Source organism: Vanellus vanellus (assembly GCF_965231255.1).
Source record: "Vanellus vanellus genome assembly, chromosome: Z".
Lineage (NCBI taxonomy): Eukaryota > Metazoa > Chordata > Aves > Charadriiformes > Charadriidae > Vanellus > Vanellus vanellus.
Window position 1 is genome coordinate 76,390,397 of NC_138908.1, and position 23,803 is coordinate 76,414,199.

The following is a 23,803-nucleotide window of genomic DNA, read 5'->3' on the forward strand; positions in this document are numbered from 1 at the left end:
CAAATCTGATACACATGTCTTAGAGAGATGCAATCTTGTTTTATAACCCACTGAGGTTTTTTAAGTATAGGCTATGAATCTGATCCTGTGAGCTAGTAGTAACATAAATAGATGTTATGTAATGGTGCACAAAGTCACCGGGAAGCATCAGGTTCTTATTAGGAAACTGCTGAGGGAAAGACTTGTATAATACCACTGGGGGGGGGGGGGTCCAAGAAAATGGGAAACCTTATGGGTTTGGTTTTTTGGTTTTTTTTTTGGTCACACACACTTACGAAGTGTGAATTCTCATAAAGTATGTTGTAATCTTTTCAAAGTTATATATGCACTGAAGATTCAATATGCAAAATTCACCCGAAAAGTAATCTGAAACTTCTGCTGAAATTGCAGCCGAATTGGGCTGCCAAACAGTAGCTTATGCTCAGACACACGCAGGGCTGAAATCACAAGATATAGGGTGGAATATTTGAATTAGAACTACTAGAAATTACACGAAGAAGAGAAGTTATGAAACCTAAGACAGAAACCTGTATTGTGAATAAGAAAGTGGTTTTTTTTCTTCAGTTTGTGGAGCCAAAGCTTGAAAAGCGGGTAAATATTCCAAGTTTACCTCATCAATGAAGAAGAAATAGTCAACTGCAGGTCGTGTGAATATCTGTGTGTTTATATAGATGATTATATTTTTAATGAAATGTGTTGAATACTGTATATTTATTGTATATGGTATTGTATATTGTATATGTATATATATTGTATATAATGTATATTGGAAAGTTTGGGACTGAAAAAACTTGAAAGACAGTGGAACAAAGAAAACTTGCATTTCCTTTTTGCCCAAGTACCATGATCCAGTGGTCCAATTATGAGTAGTTTTTAACAAAAGTGAGGAGAGAAGAGTATAGATATCTCTCATTTATGTAGCCAGAGTCCACTGAGGTTCTCATGGCAGAGGTTATGCCCTGTTAAGTTCTTCTGTAGAAGATTTGTGTAGAGCCCTCTCCTGAAGTACTCTTGTATATAACTTCAGGATTAGTGCTTTTGTTTTTATAAGCAATAGCAATTAAATGTCTTCACCCAATAGCTGCTTTCTTCACAGAAAAGCACTTTGAGTGGAAGTGCTCCACAGAGGTTGGAAATTCATTCCTTTTGGCCACGCAGGTTCCTTTTCCTATTGTGCTTGATTACGATAAGAATGAATGAGAGGTACAGTGCCATTTCGTTCCTATGCAAAACTAATAATAATGACCAACAAATTATGTTCGGTGAATTAGCAAGGAACTTCAGCATCTTCAGGGGCTATACTTCATATGCAGCTGCAATAATGTAAGCTTTAGATGAAACGTTACTTTTCTTATTTGTTTTATGAACAATAACATATTTGTTTAAGCCTTACTGCCTAAGATGACTGCAGGTACCGTGGGGAAAGGGAAGCCCCTGCTTTTCTGAGAACTGTGGGAGATCCCAAGTGTGGGAAAGTAGCAGAAGATCAATGGGGAGGATTGTAAACACATTCAGGTGACTTGCACAAGGAGTGCTGGAAAACACATAAATCACACTAATTGTTGTTTAGTCTTATGTGCTCAATAAATAGAACATCTGCACTTAGATAACATAGGCCTGTGATGGACTTAAGAGGCACTTTATCGAACGTGCCGGAGATTCCTGTCCTGCTGTCAGAGAAGATCACAGCACAGCGGAAAACTATGCCTGCTTGAATCCCTGAAATACAGGTGAGAGCAGCAGGTTCAGATACTGTCTCTCCTGCTAACAGGGACTCTCTTGCTCTGCAGTGCCTGTGTTCCTGCTCGCATCCCTCTGCCCGGGTGCTGCTTTGGAGATTCCCCAGTCCGTGAGGTATAGAGATTATGTTTGTTCTTTGCCTTTCATCTGTGGTTTTGTGGTTGTTCCTGCACCTTACCTGTGTCGGCTCACACACCAAGCAGGGATGTTTTGAGTAGGCGTGGCTTACGGAAAACAAACACTTCTAAAATGATCACTTTTTAATTAATGCAGAAGTGGTTTATAAGTCTTGATTAGTTTATGAAAAACGCACATCATAGCACAGGCAAAGTACACAAATGAAATGTATATAAGTCCTGCTTTGTTCAGAGATTTGAGCATCACCTGCTGCTCAGAGGGAAGGATTGCCTCAAGGTGGAAGAGTCTCACGGGGAACAGGTGCAAATACAGCCAATTTCAACGGGAGGTGACTGCACAGGCTGCGATGCGCTGCCCGGCGGTTTTTTGGAGCAACCTGATGGACTGCTGGTGCCTAGAAACTTCAGATGAGCGGGCCCTATGCGGATGAAGCCTTTACCTCACGGTGTGCAATAAGCACACGAGGAACTACTGCAGAATTAACTCGTGGACACACGTCAGCTGTGGGGCCTCAGGGACGGGTCAGACGATGGGCTTCAGTTGGTCGGCAGCGGCGTTTTTCATCAGGTGTGGGGTTGTGGTGGTGTGGCTGGGGGCCCCGGCGACTCTGGAACTGTTTTCAAGTTAGAGGGAGGTCGGGGACAGGCAGCGCTCCCCTGAGAGCAGCTCGCCATGGCGCCCGGGCGAGGGGGCGCCCCTCAGAGAAGATGACTACAACTCCCAGGAGCCTTTGCACATCCCGCGCAAGCGCAGGCGATGCACAGCGCCTCAAGCGCGGCGGCGGCGGCTGCCCCGGCTCCCCACGCGCTCAACTGCGGGCGGGGGCGGTGGGCGCGGCCGGCGGCCGGACTACAACTCCCAGCAGCCACCCCGGGCACATCCCGCGCATGCGCACAGCGCCGGCCCGGCCGCACTCCGCCGTTGTCGCCGTAGGTGGGTGGGGGAAGGGAGCGAGCGCGGCGGCGGCGGTGAGGAGGAGGAGGAGGAGGAGGAGGAGGAGGAGGAGGAGGAGGAGGGAGGGGGGGGTGAGAGTTGAGAGTTCAGCCGCCGCTGTCGCAGCCAGCTCGGACTCATGATTCCCATATGCCCGGTAGTTTCGTTCACCTATGGTAAGTAACGGCGCTCGGTGTGTGTGTATGTGTCCGTGCGCGCGGGGTGGGGGAGGGGATGCGGCCCGCGCGCGGGGCGGGGGAGCGGGGCGGCGGCGGCGGCGGGGTGGGGGGGGGGGAATTGGTCCCGAGGTGCCGTGTCTGATCTGGCGCTCGTGCGCTCTTTCTGTCCCTTGTCTGTCTGTCCCCTTCTCTCCCTCCCCTCCCTCCCCCCCCCCCCCCCCCCTTCTCCTCCTCCCCCCTCCTCCTGCCGGGCCTCCTGTCATGGCCCCGACCGCCGCCGCCGCCTCTTGGTTATCGTCGCCACAGTGCCCAGCCGGCTGGGAGAAGATGCCAAAATGGCCACCGGCAACTACTTTGGATTCACCCATAGCGGGGCTGCTGCCCAGTATAGGTAACCGCCGCGCCCCCGCCCCGCCCCGCCCCTCCCGCCGTCCGGGCCCGCGGCCTCCTCTCCCCGCTTCCCCCCCCGGCCCCCCCAAGGCCCCGTGTCCCTGACCGGGATCTCCCCGCCCCTCGGGGTGAGGCCTCAGGGCCGCTCCCCTCCCCAAGCGGGGGCCTTTTCTGCACCCCGCTCCCGCGGGGTGGTCGTGCCTGGGACCCCTCTGCTCGTCTGCCCCGCCCGCCGGTGTGTTTTCTTATCCTCCTGGGAAGGGCCTCCCCCTGTCCCCGGTGGTGTGAGGGTGGGGAGGTGGAGCTGGGCACCGCGGAGGAGGAGAATCGGCGGCAGCATCAGGTCCCAAGGCCCTTAAATTAAAATGGCCACTTGCAGTCAACACCACCAGCGAGTTACCGTCTGCCGCCCCTGGCCCTTCTCCTCCTTCAGCTTCAGGGAAGATGGGGCTTGCTCCCCGGGTCTGTGCCCCCACGTATGTCAGTGTGGGAGGACAGAATGCTTTTTAACATCGGTTAGAATTATATGAACCCAACTTATGGGAGGCTGAATGGATAAGGGAAGAGCTGAAGCACCAGAAAATACAGGGGACTTCATTCCATTGAAGCAATGTTATAATCAATGTCTCTAAGAAAGTAGAGAAGGTACTTTCAGGGCCAGGCACCTTTTAAAAAGATTTGCTACTTTGGTATCCAAGATCAGGAGTAGGTCTTATAGTGGCGCTTGGGGACCTGTAACTGTACGTCTTCTATAGACATGCTGCTGTAAGTCTTTGTATCTTTATAGTTTTTGTGTGTGTAAATTGTGTATCAGAGTGTTAAAAAGTAATTGCTAGCATCTATTATTTCACCTTTTCTGAAATCAGGTTACTTAATTTGGCAAAGAATAGGTACAATCAGGAACATCTTCACATTTCTGCTTGTATTGGAGCAGCACCTTAAGGTTCACATTTGAATCCACGTTACTTATTTCATAAATATGTAATTAAGACCTTCCTGGACTCCTAAGTCTTGGTTAATGGGAAAAACAGAAGAATAAAGCAAATATATGAGACATTATTAACAAACGAATGCAGATGTGTGCTGCTGTTAAGTAGCTAATAAAAATTGCATACCTAACATAGTTTTCAGGAATATAAGGTTTTATGGAGGTCTTGGAATGACTCCCAATCTATTCTTATTATCTATTTTTTTCCTGGAAATGGGTGTAAAGTACATTAAATTTCATTGACTCCAATGTTTAATACTTAAAGGAAAGGATTAAACTTAGCTTGTCTTCTAGTTCTTTTAAGATTAGGTGTTCACAGTATGTTTATATTTTTACGGATCATGGAATCACAGAATTTTCAGAGTTGGAAGGGACCTCTAGAGATCATCTAGTCCAACTTCCCTGCCAAAGCAGGATTGCCCAGAGCACATTACTCAGGACTGCATCCAGGCGGGTCTTGAAAATCTCCAGAGAAGGGGACTCCACAGCCTCCCTGGGCAGCCTGTGCCAGTGCTCTTGTCACCCTAACCGTAAAGAAGTTTTTCCGTGTATTTGAATGGAACTTCCTATGTTCCAACTTGTGCCCATTGCCCTTTGTCCTGTCATTTTACTTGACAGTTATAGTGAAATTTGAAATTAGGTTGTCTTGGGCTATGAAGGAGTTTCTAAATAGGTTTTTCTTTTTTTTTTTTGTAAGTAAGCTTGTTATCTTTAAGAGAATAAACTGAGATCCATATGTCTGCAGTTTTGAAGTGGAGATAAATTTTTTAAATTATTATTCCTTTTATTGTGGAGCTGAGGTGGTCTCTAGACTTACAAACCTGAACAACTCATTTGAAATTCCCATTTGAACTGCAATATAAAAATATGTAATTGGAATAACGTTCAGGTTCAAAACTTGTCTTCCTAGTTAATCCTACATGTGTTCTTGAGAAAATGGAAAAACTGATTGAAAGAAGCTTTTTCCTTTGCTATCACAAATGAAAGATGCTATTTCATTTGATATCTGTAAAAGACTCTACATCTGGAAAATGGTTGGTATGTTTACCACATCTGAAAGTGAAGAGACAAGGCAATCAGTGTTAAAGCAGTCCTTTCATAAGAATTAATTTAATATTTTGAGCAGAAAACACAGGAGTCACTTAAAATGTCTAAAAGGGACCTTACCTTCATTAAACAGACTTGGCAGGTACTTAGGAGCTTGTTTATGGAGTGCTACAAAATGTTCGTTGCACTCCAGTATATTTGAGAAAGAGATGGTGGTGGCAGGGGAAGATAGTAAAAGATTTAATATTGCAACAACTCTTCTAAGATTGTTACAACTGTTCTAAGATTGTATTTGAAGTAACAGTTTATAGAATAATAAAATTCTTGCTTTCTTAGAAACCAGGATAATAGATAAACAAATGGATGTTTCTCTGCATAGTTAATTTATAAGCTGACATCTAAATCAACCAAAAAAAATTTTCTAGCCACCAACCTAATCCATGGATTTTTAAAATGTTGCTCAAAGCAGCAAGTTGTTTTATGAGAGCTAATCAGAAACTTGATCAGATGCTAGTTCTCTTGAATACTTTTATCAGTGACCTGGACGAGGGGATCGAGTGCACCCTCAGTAAGTTTGCAGATCACACTAAGTTAGGCCAGAGTGTCAACCTGCTTGAGGGTAGGATGGCTCTACAGGGGCCAATGGTATGAGGTTCCACAAGGCCAAGTGCCGGGTCCTATACTTGGTTCACAACAATCCCATGCAGTGCTTCAGGCTTGGGGAAGAGTGGCTGGAAAGCTGCTTGGTGGAGAAGGGCCTGGGTGTGTTTGTTGACAGCTGGTAGAATATGAGCCAGCAATGTGCCCAGGTGGCCAAGAAGGCCAACAGCATCCTGGCCTGCATCAGGACTAGTGTGGTGAGCAGGACTAGGGAAGTGATTGTTCCCCTGTACTCAGCACTGGTGAGGCCCCACCTCGAGTACTGTGTTCAATTTTGGGCCCCTCACTACAAGAAAGACACTGAGGTGCTGGAGTGTGTCCAGTGGAGGGCAGTGAAGCTGGTGAGGGGTCTGGAACACAAGTGTTATGAGGAGCAGCTGAGGTAACTGGGGTTGTTTAGCCTGGAGAAAAGGAGCCTGATGGAAGACCTTATTGCTCTCTAGAACTACCTGAAGGGAGGTTGTAGAGAGGTGGGGATTGACCTCTTCTCCCAGGTAACAAGCAATAGGACAAGAGGAAATGTCCTCAAGTTGTGCCAGGGGAGGTTTAGGATGGATATTAGGAAAAAGTTCTTCACCAAAAGAGTTGTTAAGCATTGGAACAGGCTGCCCTCCTCTGGATGCATTCAGGTCCCTTCACATCCTTCCTAACTTGTGGGGCCCAGAACAGCACACAGTGCTCAAGGTGAGGCTGCACCAATGCTGGATGCAGTGGGATAATCCCCTCTTTTGACCGGTGGGTTGTGCTGGGCTTGACGCACCCTGGGATGTGTTTTGCCTTCTCTGCTGCCAGGGCACACTGCTGAGTCACGTGGCACACTGCTGAGTCACGTGGAACCTGCTGTCAACTAGCATCCCCAGATCCTTTTCAGCAGGGCTGCTCTCCAGCCACTCCTCTCCCGATTTATACTTGTGATGGCGTTACTCCAACCCTTGGGGAACGTTGCTGGTTGAAGTCCTCCAACAAGACTGTGCTGCTGATCACAACCCTCTGAGCTCTGCCATTCAGCCAATTCTTGGTCCACCTCACTGCTCATCTAACCCACACTTCCTAAGCTTACCTATGAGGATGTTATGGGAAACATTGTCAGAAGCTTTGGTGAAGTCGAGGTAGACAACATCTGCTGCTGTCCCCTCATCCACCTAGCCAGTCATGCCATCCTAAAAGGCTATCACATTGGTCAAGCATAATTTCCTATTGCTGAGTCCATGTTGACCACTCCTGAAAACCTTCTTTTCTCTACATGCTTAGAGATGACTTCCAGAATGAGCTGTGCCATCACCTTTCCAGAGATGGAGATGAGGCTGACTGGCCTGCGGTTTCCTGGGTCCTTCTTCTTGCCCTGTTTGAAGACTGGAGTGACAATGGCTTTCCTCCATTCCTCAGGCACCTCTCCTGTCTGCATGACCGTTCAAAGATGATGGAGAGTGGCTTCGCAGTAGCATCTGCTAGCTCCCTCAGCACTCGTGGGTGCATCCCATCAAGGCCCATGGATTTGTGGGTGTCAGATTTGCTTAGATGATCTCTAACCCGGTTATCCTCGGCCAAGGGAAAGTCTTCCTTTCTCCAGACTCTCTCTCTTACCTCCAGGATCTGGGATTCTTGAGGGCCAGCCTTCGCAGTAAAGACTGTAGCAAAGAAGGCATTCAGTAGCTCCGCCTTCTCTGTATCCTCTGTCACCAGGACACCAACCTCATTCAGCAGTGGGCCCACATTTTCCCCAGTCTTCCTTTTACTACTGATGTACTTGAAGAAGCCCTTCTTACTGTCCGTGACATCCCTTGCCAGGTTTAATTCCAAGAGGGCCTTAGCCTTCCTTGTTGCATCCCTGCATACTCTGACAACATTCCTATGTTCCTCCCAAGTGGCCAGTCCCTTCTTCCACATTCTGTAAACTTCCTTCTTCCATTTGAGTTTTTCCAGAAGCTTCTTGCTAGTCCATGCAGGTCTTCTGCCTCCTTTGCTTGATTTCCTACTCATAGGGATGCACCGATCTTGAGCTTGGAGGAAGCGGTGCTTGAATATTAACCAGCTGTCTTGGACACCCCTACCATCCAGAGCCTTAACCCATAGGATTCCTCCAAGTAGGTCTTTGAAGAGGCCAAAGTCAGCTCTCCTGAAGTCTGGGGTTGTAATTCTACTTTTTGCCCTGCTGCTTCTACGCAGGATCCTGAACTCCACCATCTCATGGTCACTGCAGCCAAGGCTACCCCCAACCTTCATGTCCCCAACTAGTCATCTGTCTTTGTTAGCACAAGCTCCAGCAGCACACCTCTCCTCGTTGACTCCTCCACCACCTGTGTCAAAAAGTTATCATCAGTGCTCCACAGAAGCTTCCAGTGTGTGCCTGTCTGTGTTGCCTTTCCAGCAAGTATCAGGGTGGTTGAAATCCCCCTTGAGAACCAGGGCCTGTGATCGTGAGGCTGTTTCCTGCTGTCTGTAGAAGGCCTCATCGACTTCCTCTTCCTGATCTGATGGTCTTTATATGTCTATGACAACATTCTAATTTGCATTAATAGTAGTGATGGGACAGTGTATTAGAACTATTTGGTTCAAGGAAATAGCTTCTTTAAATCAACAACTGAAAAGATGGTGAAGCTATTATTGGCATAGAGATCATGTCTTCCTGTAATTGTGGTTTATGCGTGGCCATGGTGGATCATTTAAATACTCCCTCGTCCTTCACACGAAGGATAAATTAAAATTTGCCCAAGGAATATAGTTTTAACATTAAATACTGATATTTGAAGCAGTTATAAAGGCCAGATTTGTAGCTGCTCAGATGTTAGATCTTGGATTCGTGAAATTTGTGTGTAGTGTGTGCAGGAGTTGATAGCATATTTACTGTTGTAACAGTGTAAGCAGTATGGTTCCCTGAATTGACTAGATAAGGGAATAGATGTCTGTCTTTATTAGTTCATAAATACTAGTTTTCATAAAGCACATTTGAAATCTTAACTCATTTCATATTTAATTAAAGGCAGCAAAAAAGCTAAGTGCCCTTTAAACCTGTAAATAATGGATTAGAAGTGTTCTTGTTCCTTTCAGTGTTGTCCCTGCATAAAATTTCCTGCTGCCCACTCATTCAAAATTCTTTGTGTGCACTACCTGGTAATAATACCATGACTTAATGAGGGTAGCATTAGATTATGCAAATACCAATACAGGAAATTTCTCTGAACATTGCAATACCTTTACAATTTACACTTTCTGATAGTGGTGGTATTAGGGCCTGAGGTTATAAACCTGCATGCAACGCAAACGTCCTCTGTCACTTACTTATTCATTCATCTATTTAGGAGCCTGAAATAAATTTGGAATTTGGTGATACTAGTCCTTTTTTGTTTGTGTGTGTGCGCTTTGTAGGTCACCTGAACCACTGTGTGTCTATTCAGTTTGAAACAAACAACCTGATATTGGCTTGTCTTTTGTGTGTAAAAAATGGTAGCATTCCCAATTCAGTGCTGGAGAGAGGCATAGCTATGCCTTTAATCTAAAGTTAGGTGATTGGAATGTGGGGATCCTGCTGGAGGATAGGTGCGTTGAAGCATGTTTGGACAGAGAAGTGTGCAAATGTGGTAGTCTTGTGTTAAGATTTTGGTTTCTGTTAAGAACACAAAGAATCTTTTAAGTGTCTGAGCTTCATCTTGGTGATGTTCATACCATGTCCCTGCTCTAATGAGACAGGTTGCAGATGGGAGATTCTTGGGTAGTTAGGAGTGATTTGTTAACTTTGAATTTCCCTCAAGTAGCATGAATATTACTAAGTGTGGCAGGCCTTCACAGACAAAGGCAATTTTAGCAGTTTAGGTCCAGAGCAGACCACAGTACCTGTGAGGGTAGGTTAAGGTGCAATCTTCTAGGCAACCATGTGGAGGTGAACTCTTGCAATTATAGCTGGTTTGGCATTCAAGTACAATTACAGGATACTTGTGGCTGGTGTAGAACAGTGAAAGAAGGTGAAATGCTGTGGATGGATACATTGGCTGTTGATAATTGTTTGGGGGTGGAGTTTTTCTTTTCACATTTGCTAATACTTCCAATTAACTTTTGTCTTCAATGCCTATCCCAGTAACCTCCCCAGCCAGAAACTCTGACCGCACAGCTGCTTTGCTTACCCCCTGTTACCCTCAGAAGGGTGGGGAGAAAAGGAGGAGAAAGGGAAAAGAAAAAAAAACTCATGGGTTGAGATAAAGATGGTTTAATAGAACAATAACAGACAAGGATAATAATAATGATGATGATCATGACAGAAGTCACTCTCACGGCCTATTCTTAAATGCACGGAAAATTGAAGTAATCATAGTTTTGTCATAGGATGAATGTACCTATATCATAGTATAAAAACTCTGAATTCTTTCCTTCTGCGAATTTTATGTCCATGCTATCTCGAGTTGCATCACATCTTAAAGCATATGCATTTTTAGCAAAAGAGATTTCACTGAATATGATAGAGCGGTGTGGTGCTGATTCTCTTTTCTTCAACCAATGTTAACTGCTATCCTAAACGTGCTGTTCTGGGTTACTTAATGTACACAAGAAGCCTCTAGTAAGTTACTGCTATTTGTGAAAAGATTTTGATAGACTTATTTTCAAATCATTGGGGTCCCACTGTCAAAGGAGGTATGCCAACATTAGAAAAGCAATAAGGGGCTTTGGGTTTGTTAACATGGGCTGTATGCCAGTATTGCAGTTGACTAATGATGGGGAGACAGAGGAGGTGGTGGCAATTGGGGAGAAAATGTGCCTTACTAATCAGAGGAGCCTTTGTCATTTTTAGGGGGAAGTCTGCCAACTAGGTGAAATTTGCAGCAGACTCATGTCTATAGGAACCGAGCACTTGGGGAAGCTTTTCTGTTAATGGTATAGTTATGTCCTTTGTAGCTGTAACCTCAAAATGGATTGACAGTTTTAGGCTTAACTCTGGGGTGTTAAATTACATGTAAAAATTTGTCTGCTACTAAAATGCCACAATGGTAGGTTAAAGTGTAGTTGCATTATTGGTACTAGAAAAGCAAAGTAGTAGCTTAAGGCAGGAAATATAGAATGTTTTAAGGATGGAATATGATTTTCCATACTAGTGATGTTTCTTTGCTTTTATAGAGAGCTTGTCAGAGTTAGCATTTTTTCTCTTTAACATCTTCATCCTCAGCAAGTTTGCTGATGATACAAAACTAGGAGGAGTGGCTGATACACCAGAGGGTTGCACTGACATCCAGAGGGACCTCAACAGGATGGAGAAATGGGCTGACAGGCATCTCATGAAGTTCGATGAGGGGAACCTGCCCCTGGGAAGGAAGAGCCCCTTGCACCAGTATACGCTGGGGGCCACCCAGCTGGAAAGCAGCTTGGCAGAAAAGGATCTGAGGGGGGTCCTGGTGCACACCCGAGTTAAACATGAGCCAGCAATGTGCCTTTGCGGCCAAGAGGGCGAACGGCATCCTGGGCTGCATTAGATAAGTATTGCCAGCAGGTCAAGGGAGGATATTCTTCCCCTCTAACTCAGCAGTGTTGAGGCCACATCTGGAGTCCTGTGTCCAGTTTTGGGCTCACCAGTACAAGAGAGACTGGACATACTGGAGAGAGTCTAACAAAGGGCCACAAAGATGATGAAGGGACTGAAGCATCTCTTCTGTGAGGAAAGGCTGAGAGAGCTGAGCCTTAGAGAAGAGAAGGCTGATGGGGGATCTTCTTGGTGTATGTAAATACCAGAAGGAAGGGTGGAAAGAGGGCAGAGACAGGCTTTTTTCAGTGGTGCCCAGTGACAGGACCAGAGGCAATCACCAGAAACTGAAACACAGGAGGTTCCTTCTGAACATCAGGGAACGCTTTTTACTGTGAGGGTGACTGAGTACTGACACAGGTTGCCCAGGGAACTTGGAGTCTCCATCCTTGGAGATATTCAAAAGCTGTCTGGACATGGTCCTGGGTGACTGGCTGTAGGTGGCCTGCCTTGAGCAGCCGAGTTGAATCAGATGACTTCCAGAGGTCCCTGCCAACCTCACCTATTTTTTGATTCTGTGATTTTGACAGAGAAAATGTTAGTAGTTGGTACTTTTGCAGACAGACTTAACATCTCAAGCTCAGTTCTTTTTGTCTTGCATACTATCATTGTGAACATGGCTGTTGACTAGACTTGAATAAAATCAGTGTTTTGGTAGCAAAGAAAGCAGCATAGGCAATGAGCTGTCCATTGTATGCAACTGAGTAAAGGAAAGTAGATACAAAGCATGTATTGCATTATTGTTAGAGACACTTGCAGTTCCACGTACAGTGAGGGAAACATTGCAGAATTTGATCTCATTTAAATCAGGTCGTGAGACTATATGTGCAGATTAACAAAGCTGTAAGGGTGTGTTGAAAACATGAGGATATTCATCTTAGGGGTGAGTTATTGATAGTACACGGTTTAGCTATCTAGTAGCAATCAGTATTTTTTGTTTGTAATGGAATGACTCAAGGATGTTTTTAGAAACAAGGAAGAGGAAGGGAAACTCAAAATTGCTACAAAGAACTGTCTTTTTCAGGCTTGTGTAGTTAAACCGTAGAGCTGCTGAAATTTAACGATTCAAGAGGGGATTGCACCTTTGTAATGCCTTTAGGCATCTCTTAGGATTCTTAGTGAATTGCATTACAAACACTGTTTGTTTCATAAAATTGTAGTATTGGGAAATAATAATTTTCATTAAAGTTCCAAAAAGATATATTAAATCTTCATTGGAATTTTATGCACGTAGTGAGTGACAGGCTCTAGAAAAAGAGAAGTAAAGTCACTTCTAAAGTACAACTTACTGTAGTGCAATATTTCATGTGGATGGAGACAAAATTGGTTTTAGTCCTGATCTTAACTGTGCATCAAAATAGCACTCTTCAGAAAAATAATAGTATAAAAAAGTGTGTTTTGCCTCTAGGAAGAGAGTTTTTGGTGTTCGGCACCCTAAACGGAGCTGAAGTAGCAACAGGTTAAATGTGTGTGGGTTGGTTGTTAGTACAGAGATGCTCTGGAGATCAGCGTTTTTGTTCTTCTTAAGCTTACACGCACGTGAATTGCAATTCATTTTCGTTTTTAAATTAAATAAGTCGCTGTGATGAAAAGCAAGACTTACAGGGAACCTTTCATGTGCTTCCTCTATATATACCTTCTATGTGCTATGTATCTTATATGGAAATAGATTGTTTTCCTGACAGTGTGTTCCTTGGACAATAATTGCCACAGATACCTTATTAAGTTTCTCAATGCATGTATCATAATGTGGAAATAAAATATCTTACAATCTTAAATCATCTGAAGTTATCACCTGGCAAAATAGATAGCATTATATCAAAGTGTTGTATTTTCTTTGTGGTGTTAACGTGGAAAAAAAAAGCTTTCTATTTACTTTTCTACAAAAAAAGCCTCAATACTCTTTTACTAGAAAAGGCCAATAGCTGGAAACGACAAAGAACACAAAGTTCTATAGAAGAGAATTCAGTATTTGTTTCCTAATTGCTCTTAATTTTCTGTCATTCTTAGGCTGATATATTACAGGAAATCCAGACCTTCTATGAGTGTTGCTATGTGAAAGTAACTAAAAAGTGAGGGTTCTGCTATATTAGATCTAATAGTTATAACACAAATTCTGATCTAAGCTTTTTCTGTGACAGAATCTTGCTCATTTACAAACCTGTATTGTATATCTATTTAAGTTAGACAACCCATGTGGTTTTGGAACTGGAGAACAATGTTTTGCTAAGTGGACACCAATACTTCATTAATTATTGATCAGCAATTTCTGCCTCCTAGCCAGCTTCTGATTTAATAATTTTATGTGTGCTGCCAGCTTTTTTTCACTTTGGAAGTCCATATTTCTTTTTCTATATATAAACACTGCTAGCTTCCTTGTTGAAGATCTTTGTGCAGTTCAGAAAAGGTTTTTAATTGCTCCTTGAAATATTCTGGGTTTTGACAAGGGGAACAGAAATATGAAATTAATCTAGTTATTTTAATAACTAATATGGAGTAGTGATGGCTAACACATTCTGTTCTGAGAGCTTGTTCGCAGGTTGTAGAGTTCTTAAAAGTTAGAAGTTAAGAAAAAAGCCTTAATTGGGGGGGGGGTTAGTTCAAGATATTTGTATTTAAAAAAATATTTTAAGAATTTCTTAAATGTTCTTCTAAGCTAGCCTGAGAATCACTTCTTTAAAAGAAAAAAAAAAAAAAAAAAACACAAACCCAAAACCACAAGAAATATGTTTTGGAGCAACAAATGTCTGCTGGTGTTTTAATACAATTTGGACAAATGTGAGTATTGAGGTTGGAATTTCCCTGGCCAAGTATCTACCTAGAATTAGGCATTTTTTTAAAGCTGTACTATAGCTTAATATATTTTGTGGTGTAGAATTGGGCAGGGTGATCTTCATGGTTCTTTGATGCCTCGGTGTTTTGGAGTGGAGACTTTGCAAATGAGAAAAAGATTTTTACGTATTATACTGTTTCAGAATCACAGTTCTGAGTATACACAATAATATCAAATGTTCATACAGTAAAAGCAGCTGCAGTGTTAGTCTTACGTCCAGGTTGCAAAGTACCAGGGCAAAACACGCACCTGTCTTGGGAAAACATAGGTTCGCTTAGTGAAAGGAGTTTTGTATATCAGATGGCAATGCGAACAAGGCTAACTTTTGCTGTGGCCTTTGCTCTGGAATGAATTCTGCAAGATTGTGAGCCAGTGTGGCCCCTCACCCCCCAGAAAATCAGATTGAGATGGAATTGGAGATGAGTGTGGAGAAAGATGCACGGTCACAGCTCACTGCAGTCAGTCTTGTCTAGGAGGTTTAATATCGTAGTGGTATTTCATAATATAAGGCACTTGTTCTAGTACTAATGCATTGGAGAAATTAATATTTCCCATCATTAGTGTCAGTAGAAATTAGAATAGGTATTATTCAAAGATTTGAGTCAGAGGTGTTTTACAAAAAATACTTCTCATGCACTGTAGTACAATAGTTGTGAATAAGTAGTTAATTCTCTGGATCTTGAGGTTACTTAGGTAAGATGTGGAAGATGAGGGCAAGCTGGTTATATACTGGGGTGTAAAACTGAATAGAAGAAAGCTTATTTGGGAGGAGGCAGCAAAGAGCCTGGGGAAATAGCGGTATGCATGTAACAGTTTAAAGCAGGTAGGGAGAGACAAAACACAATACGTAGGGTGCTGGAAATTACCTTCTGTACTTGACTAAAACGTACATCTACAGAACCTAGGGTGGAGTAATTGAGCGCAAGATGTAGATGGTAAACTGGCTCTGACTGGGATAGTGAAAACAGAGCGAAACAGAAACCTGAGCTGGAAGATGAGCATCAAACAATGTCCGTTGTTCCTAGAAAATAGAAATCAAAGTTAGCTTGGTGGGGAAACACTTACTGTTATGATCAGCTAAAGAAATAGTTGTGGTATGAATAAAATACATTATTTTTGAATTAAAATTTCTGGCAGAAGAGGTAATAGCAATAGAGCAGAGTATGATTTGAAGCTGCCAAGTCCTTCACCCATAACTTCTTCAATCAAAGATTGATGTTTATTTTGATAGTAAATTAAAACACTAAGAATTGTAATATGACGTTACATTGGTCACAAACTGGGTTTGCCTTATGTAAATGTTGGCCTAGAACTCATTTACTTCTGAAACCAACACTTTTATAAACTGGAAAAAAATCTTGACGTTGAGGGTGCTTAAACACTGGAACAGGTTGTCTAGAGCAATCTTGCAATCTCCATTCTTGAAGATGATCAGAACCTGACTGGGTGAAGCCCTGAGAAACCTAATGTAACTTCAAAATTAGCTGAGTACTAGGTTAGAACAGATGATGTCCAGATCTTTGCTTCAACCTAATTTATTCTGTGATTTTTGAGCTCCACCTTAAGTTAAGCCAATTGGACTGAGTATCTTTTCATGTGAAGAGAGACATGGAATTCCTTGAAGGCAAAGATGCTAATAGGGATATTAGAATTTATTTTGGGGAAGAGAAAAAATGTTCAGCAAAGAAAACTAGCTGTTACCAGGTCAAGGAGTTAGCTTCTCTGCCTGGTGTTCTGCAGTACCTGTGTGCATATCCTTAGCACATAGAGCGTACAGAGTAATTTGGTTTCAACTTTTTCCCACTTTGTTGGGGGATTAAGCTAAACTGAATTACTTTGTTGTGGAGAAGAACACGCATGTGGTTTCTTACCATGGCTCAGCTGACATACTGTATTTCAGTGTTGCTCTAATAACTTGATCACATGCCTAAATCTTTTTGAGTCTTATTTTTTGGGACTAAGTTGAGATACTTGATGTGGTATAGTATTGAAAATTATTGCTTAAGGTAGAGATTAGTAAAAGAATTGTAGGAAAGGAGCTGGTGGGGGTGGTTAGTAGAATTAGGAAAGAGATTATCAAATAGGAATAATTGCAGTGGAATTCCCTAGGGATTGGCTCTGAGTCTTACTTAGTATTTATATTAGTATGGCATGTGGTGATATTTGATGCAAGGAAAATACTGTCAATACGTAGGTAACTTTAAAAGAAGCTGCTTTAAGGAAGCTGGGGTGTTTGGGGAAAAAAAGCACTGTGTGGAACAGAGCGGGTAGCATAGCTGAAACTTCATCTGAAGTGGTACATACAGTTCTTGCCATCTGTAGTCAAGAAAGAAGAATAGATAATACTAGGATAGGTGCGCAGATGACCTGCAAGAAAGTGGCATAGGAAGTCTGCCAAAATAATCTAGGAGGAACTAAGTTCACGTCAGCAAATGTCATGAGGCACTGATCACCAAACAAGGATTAAAAACTCTTGTAAGTTAAATGAAGAAGTTAGCACGTAACCACTTTCATAGAATCATTTTATGTAAATTAATTACATGAAAATATTTGGTCATCTTAATGTTAAAAGGTTTTCAGTAAGAGCATGGGGGGAAAAAAAGGAATGTCATCAATTTAGAAAAGATGTCACTGAACTTCTGTAACATGTAACATAACTTTTAAAAAGGATGGAGCAGTCAATTCTACCATATTTTTCTTGCAGTCTTGCAAACTCGATCACTAGCTCTGCATGATGTTGCAGCAGCAAGGGGAACAGGTTTGCTAAAGTAAACATGGTCATAGAACTGTATTAGCCTTAGAAATCAAATGATTTGGGCTGTCAATTCTATACCATGATAAGGAAGTTTGTTACAAAAATAGCACTGAAGAAATGAACTGCCTGTACCAGAATCTTGTTAATAGTCCTGCTGATAATGATCCTAATCGCTTCACAATATTAAATACTGAAAACTGTCAGGTAGCTTTAATCATATTTATTCTGAGAACAAAGACATTTTCTTTGATACATTAACTAGTACGGTTACTTCACAGTGATTGTGAGCACTGGATCGTGTTTTGTAAGAGTAACTTAAGCCTGGTTTCATGAAACTTGGAAGAGCTTGGAAGTTAATGCGTCTTGGACAGGTTCCTGTTCTTTCTCCTCCTCCCGTTTTTTTCCCTGCTTCCCTGTGTATAACTTATGTGGGTTCAGGCACTCAGCAGACTTTTTCTTAAGCTCCAATGTTTCTAATATTTCTACCACATTAGGAAACGAACCCAGAAAAAAAAAAATTCTTGTCATTTTCTGCTAGATTAATGAGTTAAATCAGTGCACTGAATAGCTTGACAAGTAGCAGAACTAGCACCAGGGATGGAATAGGGTGGCATAGCCAGGTCTGGTATATGAGAGGAGGGAAGAATAAGAGTGGAGATAGGGTGAAGCAAAACTTCCCGTGTTGGCAGTATTGGACTATTGATACGTTCAACTGCAGTCTGCTGTCTGTTATCTCAGTTTAATGTGGTTTTAGTAGGTATATATGATAATGATAATTACCTCAGAATTTGTGAATATTTTACACTTCTGTACTGTAAGTTATGTAGATAATGTAGCCCAATTTTATTGACTGTCATTCACTTTTACCATCCTAAAATAGTAGTCTTGATTTTCTGGTGGAGGCCAATTTCTCACCTTAAACTGACAAAACAGAGACTCTTCCTATGTATGTCCAGTAGGAGGGATTGTTTCAAGCAGTGTTCAAGCAGAACACCAAAGTGTTCTGAGTATTTTCCTTCTACTGTTATGCTAAGAAATGGAAAATAAAATGAAACATAATTGTGAGTACAGCTCCCAAGTGAATTAAATTTGGATGGAATACAAGTGGTCTTTTAAGCAATCAGGGACCTATGATGGGAAGAAGGTGGAGTCCAGGCATGGAAGTCCAATAGTAATAAAATTTTCTGTTTCTGCTGTAAGAATGTTTTGGTTTTTTTTTTTTTAATATATTGAAATTAATGGGTTCTGCTGTAATTAAAATGACAAAACCAGTTTTTCTAAAAACGAACAAATGAATAAAAATTACTGAATGCAAGGGAGTCATGGAAATGTTTTTTGCAAAAAAACAATAGTATGTGTAGTTAAAAGGTTCTTTGTTTCTGGTAGTTGTGTCAGAAAGAATATCGAAGACTTTAAGAAAAAATACTGTAACTTGTTCCTTTTGGTTTTGAGCATAACCATACTGCATTTCATTGTGCCACTGAGTACATTTGCTTCAAATGAAATTTCATTTTTCTATTTTTTTCTAAAAAATAGGGGATACTATCTCCTTCATAGTCATGGAGTTGGTTTTGAACTATCTTTTAATGGTGCTATAGAGGTGTGAAACCCTGTAGAGTTTCTTAAATATTATTGAACAACAGTGCAGGAGGTGTACTAAATTCAGAATAATCCCTCAACCCCACTTCATATCATTGTTCCAGATAGTGATATTTTGCATGGTTTACTTTATTTGTTTAAAAATTGAAATAAATATTCTATGCACAGTTACATACCAATGTAGAATAACATAATCCACAGTTACACATCAATATAGGACAATAATATTAGTTTCTGTTCAAATAATTAAACTTTTAAGCCATCATTTCTTATTTCCACTGTTAATATTTACTCACTCATAGTAAATAGCCACATATTAATGTCCTACCTGCAAATATTAGTGAGACAGATTAGTCTCAGCATGTGTCTGGAAGATGGCCAGACCTCTGGTAGCAGTCTTCTTGCTCAGTCTGACTGTCATTTCTTTTGATGCTTCATCTTGTGAGGCAGTGGACTTCTGTACAAGTGAGTGGGGCCAGCTTTTATAATTCTAAAGTTTTGTGGGAGAAGGCCCCTATCACAGATGTGCATTTAAAGTGTCTCTGCCTTAAACGTAAGAGTTCTGAGCTAATTTTCATGGAAGTCTCTATAATCTCATTACTTTAATAAGGTTTATTGAAAAACTTCATGCAAGTGCAGGTCAGTAATGAGCTTTCACAGAAAAGTAGTGTTTTTCTTAATTTGACAGGTATCTCAGTTTTATTGAAGGACTGCTAAAGCATTTAAAAACTTGTCAGTCATGAAAAGATAGCAGTTTAAGACTTCTGTATTTTGAATGAAAGACTTTCATCCCACTGCTTGAAAAAAAAACCAAAGCAAAACACCACAAACGCCTTCCTTGCTAAGAAAGTAATCACGTGCATGATGTGTGTGCGTCTGCAGAAATTTCAAAATTATACAGCCTTTTAAATGGGGGTAGAAGAGGGGTAATAAAAGCCATTAAAGAGTATGCATAGGTAGATAGCTGTTCCAGGTCTGTTTGTAGAACAGGCAAGTATTAATCAAATCTGGGGTTTTGAAATGTGAGGCATTGGCCTAGTATGTTGCTGTAATAACTATTTATTTACTATCTTTTTCTAATACAGCCAGCAGCCAGCTTCGGGTGTAGCCTATTCCCATCCAACTACAGTTGCTAGCTACACTGTCCACCAGGCACCAGTTGCTGCGCACACCGTTACTGCAGCCTATGCTCCAGCAGCAGCTACAGTTGCAGTAGCCAGGCCTGCTCCAGTAGCTGTTGCAGCTGCTGCCACAGCTGCTGCGTATGGGGGCTATCCTACAGCGCACACAGCTACAGATTATGGTTATACGCAGAGGCAACAAGAAGCTCCACCACCACCACCGCCTGTCACAACACAAAATTACCAGGTGGGTTCCAAAAAAAAATTACTTCTGTTCTATGATTTTTAAATGATACTTTAAAGGGAGGTGGCCTGTTTAGATAAGAGAATGTGATGATGTTTCTATTTTTTAATTCTGTAAATCACAGTTTGAGTACAACTCAAATTACTTAATAGTGAAAACTGATAGAATGTGAAGTTAACTGCAGTCTCATATAGCCCATATAAGAAGATTATCAGCACTAGTACTGCAGTAGCTAAGATTTAGACATTCACACAATAAACAATGAACAGATGTTTACTTCCAAGTGATTTTGTGAAAATTCTGCAGGAAAGAGGAGTACTGTGGCTGCCAGGCCCTCACCTTCTAAGCTTACTAGCCAACCTCTGAGTTCTAGAGGTGTCAGATGGGCTCCTTGCCTTGCCATTATAGACTAGATAGGGTTCCCTAATGGACTATTTGGTACACCAAAAACTAAGGGTGGCTTTAAAAATACTTCTTTCATACTCTAAAAAATATAAGCAAAAGTATTGTTAATGACAGGGTTTTTAAAGGCAATATAGAGTCGTGTTTGTAAACCTGTGAATTTATTGTGGCTTGTAGAAATTCACTTTTTGTGGAGATCTGTGGTGGGTTTTGGCTTCGTATTTTACAGAAATGTAATCTGATACAGTCATTATGAAAAACTAGTGAGAGTAGGTGCTTTTCAGTAACAAAAATAATTTGGTTGGGATAGTGATTTAATAGCCTAAAGTTAATTCTTGTATTAAGTCTGAAAAGGACCATCATGGTTGTTTTCAGGCCTGAAGCATCTTTAAACATAAATTTAATTTCTTCAGTGCATTTATTTGTATACACTGTATCTGTGAATGTTTTTTTTTTTTTTAAATCTGCTTTAGTAGACCAGAAGAAAATACCTTGTTTCTTTGACTCTGCTAATGACTTTTATTACTCCAGATATATACTTAAAGGAGAAATTTGCTGTTTTTTTTTTTTTTCTTTTGAATTTTTAGGATTCCTATTCTTATGTTCGATCTACAGCCCCAGCTGTAGCTTATGACAGCAAACAATACTATCAACAGCCAACAGCAACTGCAGCGGCTGTGGCTGCTGCTGCCCAGCCTCAGCCATCAGTAGCTGAATCGTACTACCAGACAGGTGAGTGGCCTGTCATTATACACAGTCTGTGCCCTACTTTAATACCTTAAAAATATTTTTTTTAATATTTCACATTATCCAGATTTCTTTTTTCCATTTTGTCATGTAATCTCTGTCAATGTGTAGAAAAATTTGCTGCACCTGAAACTTGAACGTTATTGTGACGTTGCCATAAGTAGCTATCTCTGAGGTTTGGTTTGTTATTAAATATACTCAAAACATACTTCTAGGCAAACTTGTTGTTGATTTGTCCAGAAACCTTGTTGAAGTAGGTTTAAATAGTCGGTGGTGGGTTCAGATGGTAACTTGCTTAGAAAGACTCTTTTTTAAATTCTTTGGTTACTTAATCTGTGTAGTTCTTTAATTATTGGTATCATGAATGCTACAAAGCATAAGTCCTATTTACTTTTTTTATTTTAATTAGAAATAATAGTAAAGTGTGGGTGTGGTTTAGTGTACTGTAGTAAAACCATTGAATGAGAATAAATCTGTGGCTTTCTAGTGTGAGTTGTGACATGATTAAGCAGCTATGTGATACATAGTACACAATGCATAACCATGATTGTAAAAAAACGAAAAACAAACCAAAAAACAACCAACCAAAAAACCCCAAACAAAACAAAACCCACTTGTTACATTTTAGCTGAATGAAATGCAAACCATATTAACTGATACTTAACAATATGCTGGGGAATAAACATGTATCATTGTACACTTCTATTTTCTGTCCTAATTAGCTCCAAAAGCAGGATATAGCCAAGGGGCAACTCAGTATACCCAAGCCCAGCAAACACGACAAGTGACAGCTATAAAACCTGCAACCCCAAGTCCAGCAACTACTACATTTTCTATATATCCAGTATCCTCTACTGTGCAACCAGTAGCAGCTGCAGCTACTGTTGTTCCATCCTACACTCAGAGTGCAACATACAGTACAACAGCGGTTACTTACTCTGGTAAGAATTTTGCATATTATGTTGCTGGAATCTTTGCAGTTGTTACAGGAGAGGCTTTACATACTCAGAATTTTACCAGTTCCTGTTTGATTACATCGTAGTCTACTGAGAAGTATTGGCCATTTAAATCGTTACAATGACAAAATATTTTGCTCTGTCTTTAAAAGAAGTTTGATGTTTGTGTGTGTCTGTTTGTTACATGTGAGAATATACAAAGTGTTGTCATTGCTACATGCACAATGTTTTGTGACTTACTGAAGGTTTGGAGAGAAAAGATGGGGGATAGAAAAAATAAGGAAACACATCCACACAAATATTATGCAGGGAAATGGGAAGGGAGCATGCTGCCATCAAACAGTGGTTACAGAGACAGGGAGGAGCAGTCCAGAAATCTTGTAAGTTTGGGTTGGCTTGATCCAAAATGGGAGGAAAACGTGTGCTGAAATAAACTTTCCTTCAAACATTAGAAATCCAAAAAGGTAGTTAAAGGTGAAAGGATATTAACTTTAGGGCCAGACGGTAATCAATTGGCATATTATAGCTACCTTGAACTTTGTTTGTTTTGTTTTCTATTTAAAAAGGGATTTTAAGACTTCCTTGAGAACAGAGCCTGATCAGAGGATTAAAATAGTTGAACCAGTAGATGTAGAAAGTTTATGGGAAAACTGGCTCAAAGGTATGAAAGCCCAGTTCCCTGGGTTTATTCAACTTTGATACTAGAAATCAAGGACTGCATAGCCAGGTTTTAGCGGACAAGCAGTTTCTCTGCACTAAAACAACTTAAATCAGTGAAATGGAATGTAGTAGCACTAGCCATTTTGTCTTTTATCTTCATTTTTTCCTCCATGTCTGTCTGTCTTGCCATTTTGAAACCTGAACAGCAGATCTGGTTCTGGAAGACTGCTTACTTCAAGTGGCCTTTGATAAATTTTTTATTAAAATTCTTGTTACATCATACTCAGATTTACCAGCTATACCAGGAAATTTCACATATTCTTTAAGGATGCTTGATATATCTAACATAACTCTGTGTCTGCAAAGATGTGTCTAAAGTCAAATATATTCCTGATAAAATTGGTAACTGCGTATTTGTGTATTGTGAAACATCAAGAAAAATTCAGACTGCCTAACAAAATCTCAATAAATTGTTTATACCCTGTCCTCCCCCCAACTCTATTATGCAACATGTTTTGAATTAGTCTATTATGTAATTGATACATGATGTACAGTGATGTAACATTTATTTTATTTTGATCTTTGAGGTACCTCTTATTCTGGCTATGAAGCCGCAGTGTATTCAGCTGCATCGTCCTATTACCAGCAGCAACAGCAGCAACAGAAACAGGCAGCAGCAGCAGCTGCTGCTGCTGCTGCAACAGCTGCTTGGACAGGGACCACCTTTACTAAAAAGGCACCATTCCAAAATAAGCAACTGAAACCAAAACAACCTCCCAAACCGCCCCAGATCCACTACTGTGATGTTTGTAAGATCAGCTGTGCTGGACCACAGGTACCTGTATCATATAATAATCTGCTATACACTTTAGTCATAATTTTTTCAGCTAAAACACTGACCCCTTTAA

The 23,803-nt window shown here is 41.2% G+C and overlaps 1 protein-coding gene across 1 annotated transcript in view; it reads left to right on the forward strand.

Moving 5' to 3' along the window:
- Positions 1-2,917: 2,917 nt before the first annotated feature.
- Positions 2,918-23,803, forward strand: part of ZFR (zinc finger RNA binding protein) — a 44,793-nt gene continuing 23,907 nt past the window's right edge. Inside the window, exons 1-6 of the mRNA XM_082497009.1 lie at positions 2,918-2,987; positions 3,297-3,381; positions 19,851-20,133; positions 21,120-21,264; positions 22,002-22,220; positions 23,483-23,730. Coding sequence (XP_082353135.1) covers positions 2,951-2,987; positions 3,297-3,381; positions 19,851-20,133; positions 21,120-21,264; positions 22,002-22,220; positions 23,483-23,730 — 1,017 coding nt within the window. The 5' untranslated portion in view covers positions 2,918-2,950. The remainder of the gene's footprint in view (positions 2,988-3,296; positions 3,382-19,850; positions 20,134-21,119; positions 21,265-22,001; positions 22,221-23,482; positions 23,731-23,803) is intronic.